The sequence below is a fragment of the Gigantopelta aegis genome, chromosome 2, assembly GCF_016097555.1.
Source record: "Gigantopelta aegis isolate Gae_Host chromosome 2, Gae_host_genome, whole genome shotgun sequence".
Lineage (NCBI taxonomy): Eukaryota > Metazoa > Mollusca > Gastropoda > Neomphalida > Peltospiridae > Gigantopelta > Gigantopelta aegis.
Window position 1 is genome coordinate 9,870,594 of NC_054700.1, and position 26,323 is coordinate 9,896,916.

General features: G+C 39.1%; 1 protein-coding gene across 1 annotated transcript in view; it reads right to left on the reverse strand.

Moving 5' to 3' along the window:
- The window catches only part of LOC121379916 (neuropeptide receptor 15-like), a 55,940-nt gene extending 39,597 nt beyond the window's left edge, over positions 1–16,343 (reverse strand). The window contains exon 1 of the mRNA XM_041508595.1: positions 16,001–16,343. Coding sequence (XP_041364529.1) covers positions 16,001–16,329 — 329 coding nt within the window. The 5' untranslated portion in view covers positions 16,330–16,343. The remainder of the gene's footprint in view (positions 1–16,000) is intronic.
- Positions 16,344–26,323: the final 9,980 nt, after the last annotated feature.

Below are 26,323 nucleotides of genomic sequence, written 5' to 3' on the forward strand. Positions count from 1 at the left end.
ACAAGCTATTTTTTATATGCATCATCCCACAGACAGGCGTGCGCTTTACCACTGGGCTACGTCATAGGGACATAACCCAGTGGTAAAGCTCTCGTCTGATGCGCGTTCGTTCTGGGATCGATCCCCGTCGGTGGGCACATTGGGCAATGTCTCGTTCCAGCCAGAGCTCCACGATTGGTATATCAAAGACCGTGGTATGTGCTACCCTTTCTGTGAGATAGTGCAAATAAAAGATCAGTTTCTACTAAAGAAAACAAATGTAGCGGTTCTCCTCTAAAACTATATGTCAGAATTACCAAATGTGTGACATCCAATAGCCGATGATTAATAAATCAATGTGCTCTAGTGGTGTCATTAAAACTTTGCAGATTTAACGCACAAGCATTTGAGTCGACATCTGAGTCGACAACTGGCTGCGTCGATGTATATCCAATACAGATTTTAATGGGAACCAGCGGCATGTTCAGGAGACCGTGCGGTCGCGACAAATTTGACTGGTACAATCGTCTTCCATCATACAATATTCATTTAACATTAGGCGCAAAAACCCAGTGTAGCGAGATTTCCCCCCCCCCCATCTCTCTCTCTCTCTGTCTGTCTGTCTGTCTGTCTCTCTCTCTCTCTCTCTCTCTCTCTCTCTCTCTCTCTCTCTCTCTCTCTCTCTCTCTCTCTCTCTCTCTCTGTCTCTCTTCTGAACTTATCAAGGTTTTATTGAACCCATCGACTGAAACTGTCATGCTGAATCATACAAACACTCGGTACAAGCGGGGGGGGGGGGGCACCCGATGTAGTGACACCGGTATCAGATAAAATAACTAGCGTTTGCCGGTCGCATAAAGCAAGCCCTTGTGACAATCTGCTGATCCCTATCTCGGTAATGACAAGAATGACAGTAACAAATGATTTAATTAAAAAGTTCGAGTCACTTCAAACTGTGACCCGGTGAGATACTACTTGACAGGATGTTTGGAAAGCCACAGCCACCACAGAGGGTGCTGAGTTACATTAACGATTAGCGCCAAGGATTGTCTTAGAAATGTAGTTCCTTTGAAATGAGGGACAGATGTCTTTACTTTCTTTTGTTCAACTAAATTGATTGTTTGGCTATGCAATCTTGAAAGATGGAGAGTTTGCAATTCAAATAATTAAAAAAGGGTTGATTCGTGCCTCTAGTTCAAACTGAATGTCATATCATGTATACTGTGATTTAATCAAAAATGAGAATTGCTTCCCTTTTTTGACCCTACGAAGTAAAGAGTGGTAACATCCGGTTACGAATTTATATTATTATTATTATTATTATTATTATATATATATATATATATATATATATATATATATATATATATATATGTATATGTGTGTGTGTGTGTGTGTGCGCACACACACACACACACACACACACACACACACACACACATACATGCATATATATATATATATATATATATATATATATATATATATATATATATATATATATATATATATATATATATATATATATATATAGTATAATGAAGTTACAATATCTATTCTCTTCTTCTAAGATACAAAGTTAACCATTGTTTTCCTGTTTAATTGCTACATATACTAATATTTGTTTGTTCGACTATGTCAAAAGAATGCGTGGTCATAGCACTGTTGTTGTTGTTATATTATATCATTATACGCACCGTAGTCTTTGATGCACCAACCGCCAGATATTGAGTAGATGCAATATATATATATTTAATATGTTATCGCTAAATACAATATTTGTGGGTGTTTGTTTTTTTACTGATATCACTACGCGCCGTGGATAAAATACGAACCGTCAGAATCTGAACATACAATGCCGTGCGGCATTGAGTGTAATGAGAAATAAACTAGAGTGCGCCCTGACCTGGGGTTAATCCTGCTGACCAGCGCACCTCGCGCGGTATCGCCAACAACAGATTGCATAGCACTCGAACAACGTGCGCCTCGGTCATACAGAAGTCGTCAGGACTAATCTATGATCTACCAATATCCTGTGGTCATTTAGCGACTTAGCGTTTCGGATTAGCCAAAGGTCAGTTAGTTACTTTTGCAGTTTGATATCCTGACGAGTGCGCGATTCATTTCATTTCAACTTATTTTCGTGCTTATATCCAATTAAGGTTCAAGCACGCTGTCTTGGGCACACGCCTCAGCTATTCGGACTGTCTGTCTACAACAGTGGGTTAGCTGTTAGTTGATTAGTGACAGAGAAGAGGGTGTAGAGGCCTTATACCTAACCACTGAGCCCCTAAGAACTCGCTCTGTGTTAGAGCCGGTACCGGGCTGCGAACCCAGTACCTACCAACCTGTAGTCCGATGGCTTAACCACTGCGCCACCAAGGCCGGTAATGCACGATTAATTTCATGGCTGAGGTAACAGTAAAGAAAGCGGCTCAATCAATCAATCATTTGATTCGTTCGTACATCCGCTGAAGGTTCAAACACGACTGTCTTGGCACAGTATCCGAGATTCCCCGGTGGATGTGTCCAAGACAGCGGGGTTAGTGGGGAGGGGGGGGGGGGGGGGGGTAAATAAGGCTATGGAATTTACAATTTGAATTAGAAGAGAAAGATTTGTTTCAATGCATAATAACTAAATTTACATTTAGAATATATATGTGTGGGAAGAGAAGCATAAAGGGTCTGGTGGTCAAAATAATTAGATCCTTGTCCGTGAATGTAAGATGGAGTAAACAGGCTATAAAGAGTTCATTATTTGCGATATATTGACGTGCAGTTTATTGACGCAGTGTGCATGCAGCTGATACTATAAGCGATCTGCACAATGCAGAGTCGAATTGGCATTTGGCATAATAGTGTATGATTCCATGAATCTCTAGTAAGTGCCTCGTCTGTAGGAGGACAGCCACTCCCCAGGAAATCCTTTACTGAACAATACATCCTTCCCGTACGGGCTCCTATATGCGTGGGGGGGGGGGGGGGGGGGAGAGACAGGCTGGCGCTTGCTCCAATTAAATAAAAGTGACCGAATCTGGATAATAACGGTTTGTTGTTGTTGTTGGGGTTTTGGGGTTTTTTTTTTTTAATCTTACCATTACTCCCAAACGGCTATATAAGGTTGCAAACGAATCGTTACGCATTTTCACATTAATTACAATTAATTCTGCGGATAGAATACTGAAAATACATGGTAAAAAGGTCTCAGGTTAGCACATTTTACCCGAATATCTCTAGCGTGTTTTCCCGAATTTGATGGGAACACACTGGGGACAGCTGACCCCGCTCTCTGTCTCGTACGCTTATGCTTGCATCTAAGATACTGCAACTGTCGCCACTTCATGGGCTACTCTTTTCGATTAGCAACAAGGGATCTTTTATATGCACCATCCCACAGACAGGATAGTACATACTACGGCCTTTGTTACATCAGTTGTGGAGCCCTGGCAAGAACGAGAAATTGCCCAAATGGCCCACCGACGGGAATCGATCCTGGCTTCTGGTATCACACAACTATATCACACGTATGGGAGATATATTTAAACACATCCGATTGGCCACACAGATGAATGAATACCGACAAAAATGGCTTCTCTGTGACGGGCATAAACTGTTCGAGAGCGAATGGGCTCTAAATACGTTGTAGTTGGAAAATGGTTGACACCTCTTTATTTGTTGGGTGGGTTTTCTTTTGTGGGTGGGTGGGTGGTCGGATGTATTATTATTTGTTTTTGTTTTGTTTTATTTTATTTATTTTTATTTTTTATTTATTTATTTTTTTATTTATTTTTTTATTTATTTATTTTGTGGGTGGGTGGGTGGTCGGATTATTATTTTGTTTTATTTATTTATTTATTTATTTATTTATTTATTTATTTTTATTTATTATTTATTTATTTTATTATTTACCTTTTCTAAAAACCAATTTGAGAATATGTGTGAAATCGAATACCATACTCCTGTCCATTAGATATCATTTATCACGCAGCTCGTTTACAAACGTATTCGACGCGTTTTCGCCCGTTAGATGCATTTTTAATGCAACTCGTTGTAACATAATAGTAGCTGACGGCCGTTAATGTCGTATTTTCTATTGAAGACTCGACCTATCCTGACAGAAAGCTGTCTTGAAATTGGCCATTTGGAGAAGATGGATTCATTCATGATCATCAATCGACCTGAAAGTAGATTATTTCTTGTATTCGTCTGCTTGGGAATCTAGGTCTTAAAGCCGTCTCCTTCCGCAGGAACTACTTTGTATAATCACTTTAATATTGCACATGTAGTTTTATCTGCACTTTGTCTGACAGCTTTTTCATATGCTATATTACGTGTGGGGCATTTAGATTAAACCAGAAAAAACCCTCAAAACAAGTACAAAAGAGTCTTGATTCCACAATAGTTAACACGTAAGAGCTAAATTGAACTTTCCTATAAAACCGAGGATCACGGCAATATATTTGGAGAAGGAAAGAATCGAATTAGAATAATCTCCAAGAGAAGAACCAACAAATTCTGAATTCTACCACCGCCCTCACGTCAGAGCTAAATTGAACATTCCTAACACTGTGAGGATTACGGAAATATATTTCGAGAAGAAAAGACTGTAGCTAAATTCTGCCCATTAGAAGCATTTTGCAGTTACGTAAAAACCTCAGATTAAGGCAGTGTAAATCCCATGCGTCGGATGCTTCCTGGTTGTCAGTCTAATTCCAGCTAAATGGAAAACAAGGTCATCGTGGCACACACTGCCAAACATGTTCAAAATACACGAACTGTTAGAAATGCAAGAATTGTTGGAAGTGTTATAAATACACGAACTGTTAGAAAAGTGTTAAATACATGAACTGTTAATAATGTTCCAAATACAAAAACTGTTAGACATGTTCCAAATACAAGAACTGTAAGAAATATTCCAAATACACGAACTGTTAATAATGTTCCAAATACAAGAACTGTTAGACATGTTCCAAATACAAGAATTGTAAGAAATGTTCCAAATACAAGAATTGTAAGAAATGTTCCAAATACACGAACTGTTAATAATGTTCCAAATATACGAAGTTACAATTTTTAAAAATACACTAAGTCTTAGAAATACATGAACTGTTAGAATTGTTAAAAATGCACAAACTGTTAGAATTGTTAAAAATACACAAACTGTTAGAATTGTTAAAAATACACGAACTGTTAAAATACACGAACTGTTAGAATTGTTAAAAATACACGAACTGTTAGAATTGTTAAAAATACACGAACTGTTACAATTATAAAAAATACACGATATGTTAAAATTGTTAAAAATGCACGAAGTGTAACAATTATTAAAGATACACGTTAGAAATGTTCAAATTAATGTAAAATCATTCCAAGCTAAGACAATATTCATTTGTTTTTCGACTCAATTCAAACAGGCATGTCTTGTAGGAATTTCAGACAATTTCAGACAACTTCGACATCTGTAGAGAGTTCTAACGTCAGCTCTGACCTAGGACTCCACCTACTGATATCAGCTACTGAATTAAATAAAATATAGTTGTAGATAGTGATGTCCCAAAGATGGATTAAAACCGAACATCTGTCTGTTGGGCTCAACATGACATTAAGTAGTTATAAAAGGTAAAATTAGCGATGTGTATGGTCTATCCCGATTGGTCATTATAATTCAAATCCTTCTTGTCGTCATATAATTTTAACGCTCGCTTGATGCTAGGTCGGTTTGGGATTGATCTCCGTCAGTGAGCCCATTGGGTGAATCTCGTTCCAGCCAGTGCACCACGACTGCTATATCAAAGGTCGTGGTATGTGATATCCTGTCTGTAGGATGATGCATATAAAATATCCCTTGCTACTAATGGAAAAAATGTAACAGGTTTTCTCTCTAATACTATACTTTAAAAAAAATACCAAATGTTTGACATCCAATAGCCGATTATTAATATACCAATGTGTTCTAGTGGTGTCGTTGAACAAAACAAACTTTAACTTTAGGTCTTACTAAAATAAGGATGAATTTTGAACGACCAAACCGTATTCCGATATCAAAATCGTATCAAATTCGTAATTGTTTCCATGATCCGCTATCGGGTGTTCGTCCTTCAGAGGACCGCTGATATCTAGTGGTGTCGTTAAACAAAACAAGCTTTAGCATTGTAATGCAGCCGATGAGGAATTGGTTGAATGTCTGTTCACTGTCGACGTTTCCCAAAGAGTACATTCATCACACAATCTCCAGACAAAACGTGTCTGTACAATGTATAACTTACTGGATCCAGCTGATTTATTTAGCCAGGTACTTTCTTCTCGGTGGAATGAATGAATGAATGAATGAATGAATGAATGAATGAATGAATGAATGAATGTTTAACGACACCCCAGCACGAAAAAATACATCGGCTATTGGGTGTCAAACTATGGTCTCGGTGGAAAGACAAACTGGATTTATTGCCACCCAGGGCAATGAGGCGGTCGGTCTGGGATCGATCCCCGTCGGTGAGCACATTGGGCTATTTCTCGTTCCAGCCAGTGCACCACAACTGGCATATCAAAGGCCGTGGTATGTACTACCCTGTCTGTGGGATGGTGTATATAAAAGATCCCTTGCTGCTAATCGAAAAGAGTAGCCCATGAAGTGGCGACTGCGGGTTTCCTCTCTCAATATATGTCTGGTCCTTAACCATATGTCTGACGTCATATATCCGTAAATAAAATATGTTGAGTACGACGTTAAATAAATCATTTCCTTCCTTCCCAGGGCAGTGTAGCTGGTCTTGCACCTTCTGTCTATTATAATACTCTGTTGAACACATTTGTGTTATATGCAATTCTGTTCTTTCTAAAATCTTACTGTTTTGTGTCTGAGTCAGCCACAATGTTTACACCACGACATAACATTCCATAGATGATTAAAATGAACGAACGAATGAATGATTGATGACAACCCAGCACGAAAAATACATTGGCTATTGGAAGTCAAAATATAGTAAATGCAAACAGTAAGTGATGAACCATATCAATATAAAATGTTATAAAATGAATGAAGGAAGGAAGCAATGAATGAATGAATGAATGAATGAATGAAAATGTTTAACGTCACCCCAGCACGAAAAATACATTGGCTATTGGGTGTCAAAATATAGTAAATGCAAACAGTAAAGCCTACATCACATTATACGACGCGACCCAACTCAACTCAACAGTTGAGTCGCGTCGTGTAGTGTGTATTGAAAAATCAGCCGTCGGCGACTGATTTTCAGTCGGCCCGACTGCATTTGACACGACCGAACATGTTCAGTCGCAGACGATGGCCGTCGTATAGTGTGAACGGGTCTACGACGCGGCGCGACTGTCGCGTCGTGTAGTGTGAACGGTTTACACGACGCTATACAACTGATGTCTACCGGTATCCAATGGAATGTCTACATTTCATCATGTGACATAAAAGTTACAATGGCGGAATTATTCTGGACAGAGGAATAGACCCATTCGCAGTCACCACCGTAGCGCCACCTGCATAACTATGAAAACAGGCTGGGCGATGTAAACAAACGATTTTTGCCATTGATTAACATGGTATGTGAGATTTTTTTCCTTCTAAAATGAAGAACACAATTCAGAATGGTTCGCAACATTTGTTCTGTCTTTAACTGTGGTCACCAGAGGAGTCGTAGAGTGAACTGTACTGCTTTTTATACATTTTCTAAAGATATAACATTTTAGGCATATTGAAGCTGGTATTTACGCCGTGTTGATCAGTATTATTAAAACATTATTTTAAGCGTCCATGGAAACCATAACGGAATTCTGATAAATATAAATATCATGTTGTCGTTATTTTTCGAAACCATCACATTTGAAAAGAAGATGTTATAGGTGCAGAACGCGGGAGGGGGCGGGACCCATGCCTCTTGCCCGCATTTCCCCTGTTATTGTTCTCTGGCTGAGAATGCTGTGCTAGAACGCCTGAAAGTCAAACTTTTGTTGAGGGAGCATGCCTCAAATTCCCTATAGCCCCTTCCCCCTTCAAATACTCTCCTCGGACCCTGAGTGGAACCTTTTTATTCCAGAGCATTGCTAATAAACAGAAAGCATCTGAACAGAAAGCATACCGTAAGTCATGTTACTAGACAATTTACAGTGTTTTGTTTTGTTGTCTTTTGGGGTTTTTTCCTTCTTTTTGTTATTTTTTTTGCTACTTTTCTGTTTGGAATTTTGTGTGTTGTGTGTGTGGGTGGGTGGGGGGGGGGGTAACCTATTTGTGGATAAGTATGCAATTAGTCCTGTCGGAAGGTGCCAACAATTGGATATTCCAGTAATGTATTAACTGTCCCTCGTATTATTTTCAGATTCCTGCCACTCACTTAAGGCGCCTGTGACTGACTCTCTCTCTCTCTCTCTCTCCCCCCCCCCCCCCCCCCTCCGTCTCTCTCTCTCTCTCTCTCTCGCACACAATGTAAATTGTACATTATTTCGATTTGAAACAGATACAGGTACCTGTGTTAATGAATTGTCGCTGGGGACAGGCATCAATAATGTATAACAAAACACCATTCACAAGTACCATGTCACTTTAGACGATGTCGTTTTAACATCATCATGTCAACTACGGCAGTCCGAGCTCTTCAGTGACTTGTTGGACTCATCTTAGATTTTTAAAAGAGGGATAATTAACAAGACTTTTTTTCAGTTGAGTTGAGTCGCGTCGTATAGTGTGAACGGATTTCAGACACGACCGATTGGTCAGCGATCGTGGCCCACGACGCGACGCGACCGTCCAGTTGAGTCGCGTCGTATAATGTGATCTAGGCTTTAGTGATGAACCATATCAATATAAAATGTTATAAAATGAATGAAGGAAGCAATGAATGAATGAATGAATGAAAATGTTTAACGTCACCCCAGCACGAAAAATACATCGGCTATTGGGTGTCAAAATATGGTAAATGCAAAAATGTAGTAATGAATCACAGTATAAAAAATCAAGAGTTAAACTGAAACACAGGGTTAAGAACTGTACAAAAATTCCAAAGATCACAAATGGGCAAAATTAAAATTTAGAATAAAATTCATTATCACGAAGAAATTGCAACAAAGGTTCAGAATGGAATCGAAATGATTCCATCGCATTTCTTCTACCAAATATATATTTTCTGGTTTCCTTCTCCATAGACGAGCATAACTAAAGCTCGCACTTTGATATTTGATACATTTGACATAATATAGTCTCTTATAGGAAAGCTGCTACATATTTCCGTCGATAATTTTGTGCAGCACATACCACGGTCTTTGATATACCAGTCGTGGTACACTGGCTGGAATGAGAACATGGGGGCGGGATGAGGTACCAGACATTTCGTCCCCATGGCCAGTTCGCCCCCCTGTCAGTTCGCCCCCAATTCTGTTCGTCCCAGTCAGTTCGCCCCGGTCTGGGATCGATCCCCATCGAATCTGCGGTACTGAATCGCTCGGAAATTGCAGACTTGCCACGATCCACGATGTATTTATGTATGTACAGGGCCGTAGCTAGCAGGGAGGCAATTCTTTGATTTGGTTTGTGTTTGGTGTATATAAAACACACATTCAGGCACACATACACGCACGCACGCACGCACGCACGCACACACACACACACACACACACACATATATACATACATACATACATACATACATCAGGGCTGTAGCTAGGATGTTTTGTTTGTTGGGGGGGGGGGCGAACATTTCGGAAAGCACTATAGAAACTTAAAGAAAAGAAGTTTTAGACTATTAACTACTCAGTTACCCACCCCCCCCCCCAACAAACAAACAAAAAATCCTAGCTACAGCCCTGATGTATGTATATATGTATGTGTGTGTGTTTGTGTGTGTGTGCGTGCGTGCGTGCGTGCGTGCGTGCGTGCGTGCGTGCGTGTATGTGTGCCTGAATGTGTGTTTTATATACACCAAACACAAACCAAATCAAAGAATTTGCGGTGTAAGTAGTTTTCTAAATTCTGATACACCGGTAACAGGACACTATCTTGAATTACCTTAGTCTCTCACAAAATAAATTACCGTGCTAATTTGATTGGCACTCAGCACGATTCGAGAACAATAGTACCTTGTTGTACACTGATAGCCATTCAACTCCAATTACAGGAATGTACTGGCCAGATGGAGCAGGTCTTTGTATCGAGCACTATCACATAAATCACCAACGACTGGCAAATGTCTGTACTTCATGATTTACTTAGAGTTTAGAACGATCCGACCCCCTGTGAGAAGATCGTTGATATACTGCTACCTACAACTGGGAATAGATACTGAATGAGCAAAACGTATCGTTGCCTTCTTCCGTGGTTAAAATTTAATAAACTCGAATATCTCTGTGGGACGAGTGTTTTACAAATGAAGGTCTTAATAACAACACTTTTTAAGACCTGACCGGTCTCGGTGGCGTCGTGGTTAGGCCATCGGTCTACAGGCTGGCAGGTACTGGGTTCGGATCCCAGTCGAGGCATGGAATTTTTAATCCAGATACCGACTCAAAACCCTGAGTGAGTGCTCCGCAAGGCTCATTGGGTAGGTGTAAACCACTTGCACCGACCAGTGATCCATAACTGGTTCAACAAAGGCCATGGTTTGGGGTATCCTGCCTGTGGGAAATAAAAGATCCCTTGCTGCATGTCGTAAAAGAGTAGCCTATGTGGCGACAGCGGGTTTCCTCTTAAAAACAGTGTCGGTGGCCCCATTGCGCTCTTTCTCGTTCCAGCCAGTGCACCACGACTGGTATATCAAAGGTCGTGGTATGTACTACCCTGTCTATGGGATGGTGCATATAAAAGATCCCTTGCTTTTTCTAATCGAAAAGAGTAGCTCGTGAAGTGGCGGCAGCGGGTTTCGTCTCTCAATATCTGGGTGGTCCTTAACCATATGTTTGACGCCATATAACCGTAAATAAAATGTGTTGAGTGCGTCGTTAAATAAAACATTCCTTTCTTTTTTTCTGATGACTATGGGAATATGTACGTCTCAACTACCGTTGAAAACGGTGGGGTTAGCGGCGTGTGTTTGTGTGTGTGTGCGTGGTTGGGGGGGTGGGGGGTGGGGTGGGGAGCGGGTCATTAATAATAAAGATACTAATATTTCAAACAAATTGATACATAGACGAGTATGATAAAATATTCATGTGATTTTGTATGGGGAAAAAAGTTCATAAATAATGCAGTTGAGTTCCTAGGAAGGATCCAGGATGTTTAATTTAGAAAGAAGTTGAAATCAAAGCCACTTGTCATTTAATATGTTTTTACAAATATTTTACCTCTGTGCACTTAACCACCTATACATTAGTACGGCATTTAACAGGAGCCGATTACTTGCTTATATCCCCAACCAGTTGGAGTGGAGTGAGCTGCCAGCTATTTTGACTATCCAACAGGATGTTTCTTTGTTTTTGTTTGTTTGTTTGGGTTGGGTTTTTTGGCGCTTTTGTGTGTGTGGTTTTTATGTTGTTGTTGTTGCTGTATTTGTTTTCTGTTTTGTTTTGTTTTTTCGAGGGGTTTGTTGTGGGTTTTTTTGTTGTTGTTGTTTTGGTGGGGGATTTTTCTTTCTTTTCATTTTTGTTCTTTTGTTTTCATTTGGTTTTGTTTTATTTTAGTTTTTGTTTTGTTATTTTGTTTGTTTGTTTGTTTGTTTATTTGTTATTGTTTTATTTTGTTTTTTATTTTGTTGTGTTGTGTTGTGTTTTTTTTTTTTTTTTTTTTTTTGCTAGCTTAGTTTAGTTTTCTTTATTGCTTGCTTTGTTTTTTGTGTCCTTTTTGTGGTGGGTTTTGGGGTTGTTGGTTTTGGGTGGGTTTTTTTGTTTATAGCTGGTGCTGTTGTTTTTTTAAACGATATTTACAAAATATAAAAAGTATCATTATTAAGTCTTGCGCGCACCAAACATTCACACCATCCCCATGTACTGAACGTCTTCTTTGGACATTCGAAAATATAAAAAAACACTAAATTACAGAACTGAATATTCTTTCTAAGAAACTGTAAATTTCAACCATACAGCACCGTGTGATGTTTTAAAAGAATATGCCCTTTAACATTTGAGAAATCTGTCATTCCTTAGCCATCAGCGCTATGTTACTCAGAACGTAGCCCAGTGGTAAAGGACACGATCGATCTGGGATTGATCTCCGTCGGATGGCCCATTGGACTAATTCCAGCCTCTGTTCCACAATTGGTGGCAACAAAGGTCGTGGTATGTGCTATCCTGATTGCTGCTAAATCGGAAAGAGTATCCCATTGGTTAGCGGTAACGGCTTACTTCTCTCATGATGAGACATGCATTCATTTCATTTCAACTTATTTTCGTGCTTATATCCAATTAAGGTTCAAGCAAGCTGTCCTGGGCACACACGTCAGCTATATGTGCTGTCTGTCCAGGACAGTGGATTAATTGTTAGTTGTTAATGGTTAATGACAGAGAAGAGGGTGTAGTGGTCTTACACCTATCCGTTGAGTCGTTAAAACTCGCTCAGGTTGGGAGCCGGTACCGGGCTGCGAACCCAGTACCTACCAGTCTTAAACCCGATGTGGCTTAACCACGATACCACCGAGGCCGGCCACGGTGAGACAATGATTGGTTTGAGACAGAGATGGTCATTCTGGTGTCTCGAATACAACAAAATGCAGTTATCATGTGTGTGTGTGGGGGGGGGGGGGGGGGGTGGGGTGGGGGGGGGGGGGGGGTGTGTGTTTAAAACCCGCACGTTCGTCCGAGAAATAACAGTTATGGAGACAAGCTCTATACTATTTTAAAGAGTATTTCCCCGTTTCAACATCACAGATTCTTGTTTCACTCAGTTGTAAATTTTTCCAAATATGTTACAGGTTTGTAGATTGAAAGTATAAATTTAGTGTTAATATTTACGGACTGAAATTAGGGTCTGCGACTTTAACTACAACATTTTTGAGAGAGGATGAGAAAGAAATCAGAGTTATCGCTGTAGTGATGTTATGCCATCCCATTTAAAACAAAACCTTGAAAAAACGCCAACCCTTAAACTAATAACTATTTACTGTTACTGCAATGAGCCTACAAATACATTTGCACGCTTAATTTAAATTAATGCCTCTATTAATTACAACGGAACTGATGATGTCTAATGTTCAAGGATGTGCTCTGCTCTGTAAAATTTTAATTTAAAAAATGCCAGTATTGGTGATGACGTGGAAAATACTAGTGTTGCCCAATTAATGCAATTTTTTGAAATCCATCAGCTATGCTGATTTTCAAAATAGACCATCAAAACCATTGGCAGCCATCCTGGTTGTAATAAAAACACATGATTCACCTCCTTTTGAAACATGTATGTTATCTGTATAGGTACTGGTAGTACTAAACCAAATAACTTCCGACTGAATCAAAGTTTGAGGTGCACCGAACGTTTGATAGAGAAGTGAACACCACAAGTCTTGTGATTGGTGATAAATGTGTGTTGGTTATAAAAACAAATAGTTTCATCTCGGCTAAAAATGTAAAGCAATTTTATTTCATCTAGTACCACTGTGTCAAGTAGCCTTGTGCTTGGAACATGTATGGGGTACCTGTAAAAAAAAGTCTTCAAGTTACCAGGTGCGGGAATTTGAAATCCATCAGCTATGCTGATTTTCAAAATGGACCATTAAAACCACTAGCAGCCATCATGGTTGTAATAAAAACACACGATTAACCACCTTTCGAAAAATGTATGTTATCAATATAGGTAGTACTAAACCAAATAACTTCCGACTGAATCAAAGTTTGAGGTGCACCGAACGTTTGATAGAGAAGTGAACACCACAAGTCTTGTGATTGGTGATAAATGTGTGTTGGTTATAAAAACAAATAGTTTCATCTCGGCTAAAAATGTAAAGCAATTTTATTTCATCTAGTACCACTGTGTCAAGTAGCCTTGTGCTTGGAACATGTATGGGGTACCTGTAAAAAAAAGTCTTCAAGTTACCAGGTGCGGGAATTTGAAATCCATCAGCTATGCTGATTTTCAAAATGGACCATTAAAACCACTAGCAGCCATCATGGTTGTAATAAAAACACACGATTCACCACCTTTCGAAAAATGTATGTTATCAGTATAGGTAGTACTAAACCAAATAACTTCCGACTGGGTCAAAGTTCGAGGTGCACCCAACTTTTGATAGAGAAGTGAACACCACAAGTCTTGTGATTGGTGATAAATGTGTGTTGGTTATAAAAACAAATAGTTTCATCTCGGCTAAAAATGTAAAGCAATTTTATTTCATCTAGTACCACTGTGTCAAGTAGCCTTGTGCTTGGAACATGTATGGGGTACCTGTAAAAAAAGTCTTCAAGTTACCAGGTGCGGGAATTTGAAATCCATCAGCTATGCTGATTTTCAAAATGGACCATTAAAACCACTAGCAGCCATCATGGTTGTAATAAAAACACACGATTCACCACCTTTCGAAAAATGTATGTTATCAGTATAGGTAGTACTAAACCAAATAACTTCCGACTGGGTCAAAGTTCGAGGTGCACCCAACTTTTGATAGAGAAGAGAACACCACAAGGCCTGTAATTGGTGATAAATATGAGTGTGTTGGTTGTAAAAAATATATATATAGTTTCATCTCGGCTACTTAACACGGTAAAATAAAATTGCATACATTTTTTGCCCAGATGAAACTATTTCTTTTTACAACCAACACACTTACATTCATCACCAATCACAGGATTTGTGGTGTTCACTTCTCTATCAAAAATTGTGTACATCTCGAACTTTGACCCAGCCGGAAGTTAATTGGTTTAGTACTACCTATAGATGTTCCAGAAATACAGGATGGAAAGTTAAAAGTTAACGTTTTCTTTGTTTAACGACACAACTAGAACAAACAACACATCACATACAATGGCCTTTGATAAAAGCTGGAGAGGATCAGATAAAATGAAGTAAAATGAAGACAAACGAAAACAGACATTCTGAGAGTAGAAGTAAATCAACACATTTTTGAATTCCCTACATTCAAAGGTCATAACTCTGTCAACAATGAACAAATCGCCATAAAAGTCAAACTTGATCTGTAACAGTACATTGTAAAACGATACACAAAATTCCAGGTCAGTATCTTGAGGCATAGCAGTTAAAATGTCCGAAAAACAAATTCTCGTATCTCTTAAGTATAAGTGCCAATTCTGAGACAAATTAGTAAAGCGCCATTAAAGTCAAACTTGATCTGTAACAGTACATGTTAAAGCTATACACAAAATTCCAGGTCAGTATCTTGAGGCATAGCCGATAAAATGTCCAGAAAACAAATTCTTGTATCTCTTAACTTTAAGTGCCAATTCTGAGACAAATTAGTAAAGCGCCATTGAAGTCAAACTTGATCTGTAAAAGTACATGTTAAAGCTATATACAAAATTACAGTTCAGTATCTTGAGGCATCGCAGAAATTAAAAATCTGGAAAAGTATACGCGGGACAGACCGACGGTTAGGCAGACAGATAGACAGACAGACACACAGACAAAAGGACGGAGATAATACCTATAGCTCATCTTAATACTTAGCGACACTTCCCACAATTAGCCAGTGTGTAAATCTAACACGCGTCTTCAACTTGCTTAGCTTAGCTTAATTGATTTAACATGCTTATATATACCACTAAGGTTTCAAACATGTCTGTCCCGGGTCTCGCTCCTGGATAGCCAGGGGTCTGATCCGGGACAGATTCTACTTGCTAACCTTATCGAATAAATGGACTGGTTCTCGGCAAGGTCATTCGGTTTGAATGTGTGCGAGCGTTTTCTTGTTGTATTTTTGTATTTGGCTGAACTCGGTCTTGGCATTTTATGACATGTTTCTAGTTTGTCCGAATTAAAAATAATATATATTATTATGATTTATTATTATTATTATTTATTAAATTTGTTAATTTATTTTGTACAAAATTTAAAATTATTATTTAGAAAAACATTAAATATTAAAAAAGGAGAACAAAGCGAAAAAATGTCACCAAAACAAAAGCTTACCTTTCTATGCACAAACACACGAGAGACAAAACCGACGTGTAAAGGGACACAACCAGAATAAATCGGTTCATTTTACACAAGAAAGGTTCCAGTATCCAGCCCCTGTTTATAACGAACTGCACGATCTCCGGCACGCCGAACAGCATGATGAGGAGGTCCGCAATAGCCAGGTTCATGATAAACAGGTTCGTCACCGACTGTCGCATCTTGACGTCCAGCAGCACCACCAACACCACCAAGCCGTTGCCAATGACGCCGACGGTGACGATGAGACAGAAGATGATGGACAAGACGGCGATGGTGGCATCACTGGCAGACGGCGGCTCCATAACGACGGCATTTCGGTCGTCCTGCTGCAAGGAAGTCGGCCCGTAGAAATAGGTGGAGTAGTTGTAGGCCGAGAGTCTGCTGATGTTTTCAGAATTATTCATGGTACCTCGCAGAATCTTTATAAAAAAACAAACAAATTCCTGTACACTGCTACGGCTGGCAGAGATAACGATTTTCCGATATCTTCTAGAAAACTACAAAATCCTTTTGCTTCCCCATGTACGCACCTACAGCGAGCAGTGGTAACAATTTTCCAATATCTTCTAGGAAACTACAAAATCTTTTTTTCAGCTGTACGCACCTACGGCGAGCAGTGGTAACAGTGTTCCAATATCTTCTAGGAAACTACAAAATCTTCTTTTTTCCCCTGTACACACCTACGGCGAGCAGTGGTAACAGTGTTTAAATATCTTCTAGGAAACTACAAAATCTTCTTTTTTCCCCTGTACACACCTATGGCGAGCAGTGGTAACAGTGTTCCAATATCTTCTAGGAAACTACAAAATCTTCTTTTTCCCCCTGTACACACCTACGGCGAGCAGTGGTAACAGTGTTCCAATATCTTCTAGGAAACTACAAAATCTTCTTTTTCAGCTGTACGCACCTACGGCGAGCAGTGGTAACAATTTTCCAATATCTTCTAGGAAACTACAAAATCTTTTTTTCAGCTGTACGCACCTACGGCGAGCAGTGGTAACAGTGTTCCAATATCTTCTAGGAAACTACAAAATCTTCTTTTTTCCCCTGTACACACCTACGGCGAGCAGTGGTAACAGTGTTCCAATATCTTCTAGGAAACTACAAAATCTTCTTTTTTCCCCTGTACACACCTACGGCGAGCAGTGGTAACAGTGTTCCAATATCTTCTTGGAAACTACAGAATCAGTTTTGATTTTCCTATACCTTTCTACGGCTGGCAGTTGTAACAATGTTCCAATATCTTCTTGGAAAACTACATAATATTTAATTATTTTCCTGTACACTCCTAAAGACTTCAGAGGTTACAATGTTATAACATCTTCTTGAGAACTAAACACTCTGTTTATATTTCCTGCACACTTCTACGGCTGGCATTGGTAAACATGTTCCAATATCTTCTTGAAAACTACAGAATCTTCTTTTTTCTCCCAGTAAACTCTTACATACGGTAGAGGTAACAATGTTCGAATATCTTCATGAAAACTGACACATTTAAATTACCACCTCGCAGAATCTAAATTGTTTTGCTGTACTCTGCTGCACGGTAGTGGTAACAATGTTCCAGTATCTTCTTGAATTCCAATATCTTCTTAAAGACTAATACATTTAAATTACCACCTCGACAATTGGGAAGAAGTGTTCGGTCCATGTCGTTGATGTATTATGATGTTATAAACTTTCTGAAAACAAGTTTCCACATTAACGTATCATTTAAACTCTTCTTTTTTTGTCAATTCCATGCACCGAGTGTCATCACTTGAAGACTGAAGCCAAGGAAACGAGACACATATCAATAATGAAGAAGAAAAAAAGTTTGAAAATCCAATCGCCCAATCGTTGAGTTGCAGCTAACCAATGTCAGCGCTTTCGGTTTATTTCGCTTTGAATATTAATCATATCTGACTTTGATAGACAGAACCTGTCCTCCGAGGCTATTTTACGACAGGTTGAGTCCAGTTCTCGCGAGATCTCGTTTACAAACACCTGCCGCGCGCGCGCGAAGCCGATAACTTGGCGTGTGGGGCTTCTCAGGTAGTTTTTCCAATTATATACATCGCTCGCGCGTCATCGATCGATCCAAGGATATCTCTCCGGCCCGAGACGGACGATTAACAAAGATGTTTTTCCCTCTTCGGCTCAGGCGAAATCTCCGAGAAGTACACCCAAGTCCACGCCTGCTGTTCTGTTAAGATATGACTGGAGAGGGATTAGCCGGCTTTGGTCGATCCCAGTGTGCTAAAAATCTGTCACCACGATATTGATATTTTGGAGACATTTTCACAAACCGTCAACTGCTGAAGAGAAATTTGTTATCGACACATGTTCAGATACACGTGTTGGCTATTTTCCTAGCTCGAATGTAACAGTACGTTGTTTGTGATTGCTCGCCAGTTGGTGCAGGAAAGGTGATTGGAAACGAGAGTTGATCGTCCGGTTGGTCGAACTGTATTCAGTTAAAGCTACTGTCCTCAGTTTGTTGCTATTGTAACACGTTTTTTAACCGATCGCATGAGAGAGAGAGAGAGAGAGAGAGAGAGAGAGAGAGAGAGAGAGAGAGAGAGAGAGAGAGAGAGAGAGAGAGAGAGAGAGAGAGACAAAAAGACAGACAAAAACAGACAGACAGATGGAGGGAGAGAGAGATAGATGGAGGGAGAGAAATAGAGAGACAGAGAGAGGGAGTGAGAGAAAGAGAAATACAGAGGGAGGTGGAGAGAGAACGAGAGAGAGAGAGAGAGCGAGAGGGCGGTAGAGAAAGAACAGGAGAAAAATCACGAGAGAGAGAGAGAGAGAGAGAGAGAGAGAGAGAGGAGAGAGAGAGAGAGAGAGAGAGAGAGAGAGACACACACACAGAGCACAGACCGAGAGACAGAGAGACAGAGAGAGAGAGAGAGAGAGAGAGAGAGAGAGAGACATACAGACAGAGAGAGACAGACAGAAAGACAGACAAAAACAGACAGACAGATGGAGGGAGAGAGAGATAGATGGAGGGAGAGAAATAGAGAGACAGAGAGAGGGAGTGAGAGAAAGAGAAATACAGAGGGAGGTGGAGAGAGAACGAGAGAGAGAGAGCGAGAGGGCGGTAGAGAAAGAACAGGAGAAAAATCACGAGAGAGAGAGAGAGAGAGAGAGAGAGAGAGAGAGAGAGAGAGAGAGAGAGAGAGAGAGAGAGAGAAAAAAACCAGGGCAGGACAGAAAGAGAACAGAAACAGAATTTTAAAACATCGGTTTCTTTGAATAACACGTTAACATCAAGACACACAACACACTAATAACAGATGTACATCGATGTCATAAACCTAATTCAGGAAGATGTAGAGTGGAGCTTTTGTTTACAACATGGGAGCAAACGTCCGTATCTTTAAGACAAATATTATGCCGCGGCAACAGGCGGTTTTCTAAAAATGAGAGTTGATATCAGGAAATCTGGAGAATGATGGATCAAGTTGTTGGAGAACGTATTGCCGTGCAGTTCTCCTTGTTTTGAAAATGGCAGACGCGAGCCTTTGTTTAACCCTACGGCGTAGTTTTCACTGGGCCCGTGCTTATAAAACTTTTAAAGTCCAGACTCAATATCTAATGACGTCACACGCATACAATTTGTATTGCGTCGCCGTTCCGTTCTCGTCTCAGACTCTATTAGTCTCGAGTCTAGACTCTAAATGTTTTATAAACACCAGGCCTGGGGGTTTTATAATTGAAACCAGACATTATTTAGATTTTATTTTTTAGTTTATCCATTTTCAAACAATGAAGTGTTTCTAATACCACCAGGAAATGCATTTTTCATATTTTTTAAAAACGCAAGCACGTTTAAAAAATAACGGTTAATGAGATGAAATCTAATGTATTTTTAAGGGTATTTCCCCGTTTCTAAAAGTTAAAGTTTGTTTTATTTAACGACACCACTTGAGCACATTGATTAATTAATCATCGGCTATTGGATATCAAACATTTGTATTTCTGACACGTAGTCATCAGAGGAAACCCGCTATTTTTTCTTAATGCAGCAAGGGATCTTTTATATGCATTTTCCCCTGAGATATGAAAGCACACACCACGGTATTTGACCAGCTGTGGTGTACTCGTTGGAACGAGAAAACCCCCCAGCTGAATGGACCCATCGAGGTGGTTCGATCATGCGACGCAAACACCTCAAGCGAGCACCCAACCGACTGAGCCAAATCCCGCCCCCTTCCCAGTTTTTATGTCACATACCCTCCCTCTCCCCCCTGCCCCGCCTCACCCCATCCCCGTTGAAAGGCAATCCAAATACAAGAATATAGGCCTAACTCATAATTCTGCATGTTATTAGAAACTATTTTAGTACGGCCAGAGTTCATTATAGACAATCTATATTGGTTTATAACAATTATATGTGTACATATTTTGTGTATAATTATGTAACAATTACAACAAACACAACTGCGCATTTAATAACTGATTCCTCTAGTTTACCACCCCCCCCCCCCCCCCCCCGCCCTCCAGTTACCAGCCTCACCCGAAACTTATGTTTTCAGGACTTGTTTATATCCAACCTCCTAAACTGGATCAGCAAAATGATGGAGTCATGCCAGACCTGGCAATGACATGCCAAAGATTTGCCTCCAACATGAATGATATTCATTTGGTATATTATTATTATTAATCCCAAGTTAACCAATATCAGATATATGCCCACTTTTCAACCTCTATACCTACAATGGTAGGTTCACACATCGTTATCAACTACATTTATCTGACTTCACAGGAAATGTTCAGGTATATATGAAATATGGATAGAGATATTTGGCCCTGTAGATGTTAATCATGAATTGGCAGGAAAGCAATACATGAGAGAAATGAGAGCTCATAATCTAGCATCGCAATTACTCCAAATTTAATGTGTTGGCAATTAATGTTTTTCATAGAGCAGAAATACAGAAACCTTCACGAAAGACTAATTAAAATAAAATAAAAATTGTATGACAACGGTGTATGTTCTTATTGCTGTTTCACAAGTTACTTCACAAAATGTAATATTAACAAGAATGCTGATTTCAAATTTTGATTAATGGTTTCATTCTTTACAAGGGCAGTGCTTGATGATCACTGGGATCAGCACCTGTGCTTGTTCTTGGTATATGATGTCATGGTTTTATAGATGCATTTGTTTGATCGCATTAACTGCAGTCGATGGTGCACTGCCTATAATGCAGATGCTACATGTGGTAATCTTATGGTCTAAAGGGCCAAAGCGCCAAACCACAATATACAATGTAGTGCAATCAGGTACAATCCTTGAATTGAATACGATATTTTACACAGACTATTTACAGCATAAAAAGCCGGCCTGGGAGTGAATACTTTGCTGATCATAAAGAATGACTTGCTAGCAATATACACTGTTGAAACAAACTCAAGATTCAAATTTAATCGGGAAGTCAGTCTTCGTTGTTGATGGACAGGCATTGATTCAAAGTCCAAAACACAAAGGTAATAAAGATTTGAGAAATATGCTGACATGCTGTATTTGATCGCTTCAAGTCTCTGTTAATCAAAGTAAATACACAAATTAGAGATACACAAACCCGTAAGAAGAATGCCAATGCCTCATACTGAACAGAACGCAATGCAAATACACAAATTAGAGATACACAACCCGTAAGAAGAATGCCAATGCCTCATACTGAACAGAACGCAATGTAAAATTAACTAATTTCCTCTTTGAAACCTTTCCTTTCAGCAGTGGATGGCCTCGTATGAATGAATAACCTATGAATGCCATCTGATTTTGCTTCCAGTTTGTGTTAAAGTATTAGAAAGGTTGCTGTTGTTGTTAAACAACCCTTTCACTAAATACCCATACATGTTAAACGTCTCTTAGCATAATATTTGATGTAATAAATAAAAAAATACAGTAATGTATTATTAAATAGACTACTTTTTGGACGATATATTTCCACCCATTACAAATAGTTATGATATGGCGGCCATCTTGAACCTTACTACACATATGTTGAACTCATTTGTGCGATTCATTCTTGCATTTATGGCAGCAAATAACGCCCTTCATAAGACTTGAATGTTGATTTTATGTCAAATGGCCGCCATGTTGTTTTCCGCCATTTTTTTCTACAACGTTTTGACACAAAACTATATGTTCAACATAGATTTTTATAAATTAAATGTATCCACACACATGTTTTTATAAATTAAATGTATCCACACACATGTTATTGTCAAAACAAATCCTATAAAGATCGTTGTATATTTGTATTAGGCAATGTTTCGGCGTTTGGTTATCCCACTATATTATTTTTGTTTGGATTCAGCATACCAAAATTAGGTTAAAAATATATGTTGGACCAAATCCTAAAATAATGTCCGTACATATCACATTTCTGGAAAATGGGACCTGACTATAAGTTTAAAAGTGTTTTCTAGATCACTCTCGTTCTCGTTCCAGCATGTGCACCACGACTGGTATATCAAATGTCAGTGTTATGTGCTGTCCTGTCTGTGGGGAAAGTGCATGTAAAAGACCCACTGCTAATGGAATAAAAAAAGGTACCGGATTTCTTCTAGTACTACAAGTCAAAAATTACCAAATGTTTGACATCCAATAGCCTATGATTAATAAACTAATTATGCTCTTGTGGTGTCGTTAAACAAAACAAACTCTTTAACTTTAGCTTCAAGCAGCGGTGACCTCAAATAAAACAGTTCATACTAGTATCCCTTCTTGTTTGGGGCGGGACGTAAGCCCAGTAGTATAGCGTTCGCTTGATGCGTGGTCGGTCTAGGATCGATCCCTGTCGGTGGACCCAATGGGGTATTTCTCGTTCCAGCTAGTGCTTCACAACTGGTGTAACAAAAGCCGTGGTGTGTACTCTCCTGTCTGTGGGATGGTGCATATAAAAGATTCATTGCTGCTAATCGAAAACAGTAGCCCATGAAGTGGCGACAGCGGGTTTTCTCTCTCAATATCTGCGTGGTCCTTAACCATATGTCCGACGCCATATAACCGTATATAAAATGTGTTCAGTGCGTCGTTAAATAAAACATTTCCTTCTTCTTCCCTTGTCTGTTCCTCATTACAGGTTACCGGCCTCGGTGGCGTCGTGGTTAGGCCATCGATCTACAGGCTGGTAGGTACTGGGTTCGAATCCCAGTCGAGGCATTTGATTTTTAATCCAGATACCGACTCCAAACCCTGAGTGAGTGCTCCGCAAGGCTCAATGGGTAGGTGTAAAACACTTGCACCGACCAGTGATCCATAACGGGTTCAACAAAGGCCATGGTTTGTGCTATCCTGCCTGTGGGAAGCGCAAATAAAAGATCCCTGGCTGTTAGTCGGAAAGAGTAGCCCATGTAGCGGCGACAGCGGGTTTCCTCTCAAACTCTGTGTGGTCCTTAACCATATGTCTGACGCCATATATCCGTAAATAAAATGTGTTGAGTGCGTCGTTAGATAAAACATTCCTTTCTTTTTTTTCATTACAGGTTTGTCGTGAGGCGAATCATAGTTTTGTCAGTCACCTTTCGCCGGCAGGTGGTCACCATTCACCGCGTGTCATTTGTAACATGTCTATCTGTAATGTGTTTCCGGCCAGCGCTTAATTGGTTTGATTGCGTTTGGCAACCAAAAATAATAATCTTAATATTATTCCAAGAAATTTTTCCATGATTGGTCATGACCACCAAATGACCCTGTGAGAGTAAATACAGATGCGATAGCATATGTCTTGTAACGCACGCTAAGTATTATTCCGGGGATTTAGCGATGCTCTAAACAGAAATCGTCCTTTTAATATTTAATGTGATGATAAAAGCGGCGAGCGTAAATGAGCAGATGAGAGAAATCAAATAAATGTTTAATTGGTGTTTGGTCCTTTTACAATAATATATAATATATAGCTATATATATATATATATATATATATATATATATATCTATAAGATATATATTATAGATATATATATATATATATATCTTATATATATATATCTATATATATATAGAGAGAGAGAGAGAGAGAGAGAGAGAGAGAGAGAGAGAGAGAGAGAGAGAGAGAGGGAGAGAGAGAGAGAGAGAGAGGGTCATTACCAGAGTGTTATTTTTATTCCTAATATATGATATTGACGATACCGAAATACACGAGGGGAATAATCTCTTTATCATATAAGCTCAAGCTTAATACAACGTGTTTTTGTAAACTGTACACGCAACTTTAATTCCAGTCCGCCATTACTAGATATTCAAATGACATAAGAATATGTGGCGCAGTGTATTTTTGAATGGAAATGACGTCAAACTCGAATTACGTCATTTTGGATGTCCTTACATCAAAATAAAGTTATGCCTAACGTTTTTTGTTTTCTGAACGCTGGACAGCTTTCAGTGTCAAATTTCCATTGAAACGTTTTTTTATTTGATGACTTTGAATGCATACGTCAATCATGGAGTGTCACCCAAGTACGTTTGCTTAAATGCCAATAAACCTAGTGCCGAGACCTCGACTAATTTACATCTAATTTGCAAAGTTATCAAATTCTTAAAGTATGTGATCTGAAAAAAAATATCACATACTTTGATTGCACTGAAAATGTAAGATATTATATTATATATATTATATATATATATATAATATATATATATATATATATATATATATATATATATATATATATATATATCGGGTGGCAAAAAACAAAACGATGACTCTACTGACTATGAATTACTTAAAAAGTATGGGCACTGTATCTTTGATATTCCACATCCATTAAAGGGACAGACCTTAGTTTTTAAACACTACAGCATATGTCTCACTATTAGAGCCGTTTATATCTTATTCTTTAAATTATCCATTTCCGTAGAACCCAAGTATTCCTGGGTTTTTTAAAAACGCACGTGCGTCTGAAAAGTAGCGGTCTGATATGATTGCAAACTTCACGAGATGTGATATAAATCATATTTGACAAAAAACGTGAAATTTTCTATTTATTATATAACTTTTGGCAATTTACCTTTGTTTTTAAAATGCCAGCAGAAAAATACTTCTCTAGTGAAGATAACACTTTCTAGAGTGACGATAACACTTTCTACAGTGACGATAACACATTTTGCAGTGAAATATTGAAATCTTCACTCTAAGATGTGTTATTGTCACTGAGTGGCTGATAACACTTTTATTTCACTGATATTTTAAGATATTTCACTAAATGTTATATGTTATCTGTCCTTTCATCTATCTGTCATCGCTTTCAATTTCCTGCTCATATTATTCATTCTAAAGAGGCGAAAGAAACCTTACAATTATAGATATCTAAGGGTGTTTTTGTTGGGTTTTTTAATTTAAGACTGTTACCCAATAACAAACACAGACTTCAAAGTGAGCATTTGTTGCATTCGCACACCAGAACACGAAGACAATAGGATGTTTTGACGCTCTTAGCTGCAATATCTGATGCAATAGCCTATTTCCAAAGCGACGATGTTTGTTTTAGTCACTTCAGAGAAGAACGGACTGTCACAAAGAGCAGTGGCCTTTCCGTGAGCCACTTCGTTCTTGAAACTTGATAATGCGAAACCCGACTTCTACAGACACACAATAGTATCACTGATTTCCAGTGGGTGCTTGAAAGGAAATGCAAGTAAAAGAATCTTGGAAATGTTTGATGACTCCAGCAATCTCCGAGTACTGCATTATGATGAGGCTGGCGTTTGGTTGGCAGCAAAGGTTTAGAACTGTAATGAAACATTCTACTACAGAAGACGACCTCATCATTAAAAAAATTAAAAAATAAAACAAATATGGGGAGTGGCGTCTGTGTGTGTGGGGGTGGGGGGGGGGGAGGGGGCAGGATTTAACTCGGTCGGTTGCATGTTCACCTGATGAGCTTGCGTCGCAGGATCGAACTACCTCGATTGATCCATTCAATTTAATGGGTATTTTCTCTTTCCAGACAGTGCACCACAACTGACCAAATGCCGTGGTATGTGCTTTCCCCTCTGTGGAAAAGTGCATATAAAAGATCCCTTGCTGCATTAGGAAACCTGTAGCGGCTTTCCTCTAATAACTACGTAATGGGTATTTCATCGTTCCAACCAGTGCACCACAACTGGCCAAAGGCCGTGGAATGTGCTTTTATTTCTGTGGAAATGTGCATATAAAAGATCCCTTGCTGCATTAGAAAAAATATGTAGGGGGTTTCTTCTGATAATAACGTGTCAGAATTTCCAAATGTTTGACATCCAATAGCCGATGATTTATTAATCATTGTGATCTAGTGGTGTCGTTAAATAAAAACAAA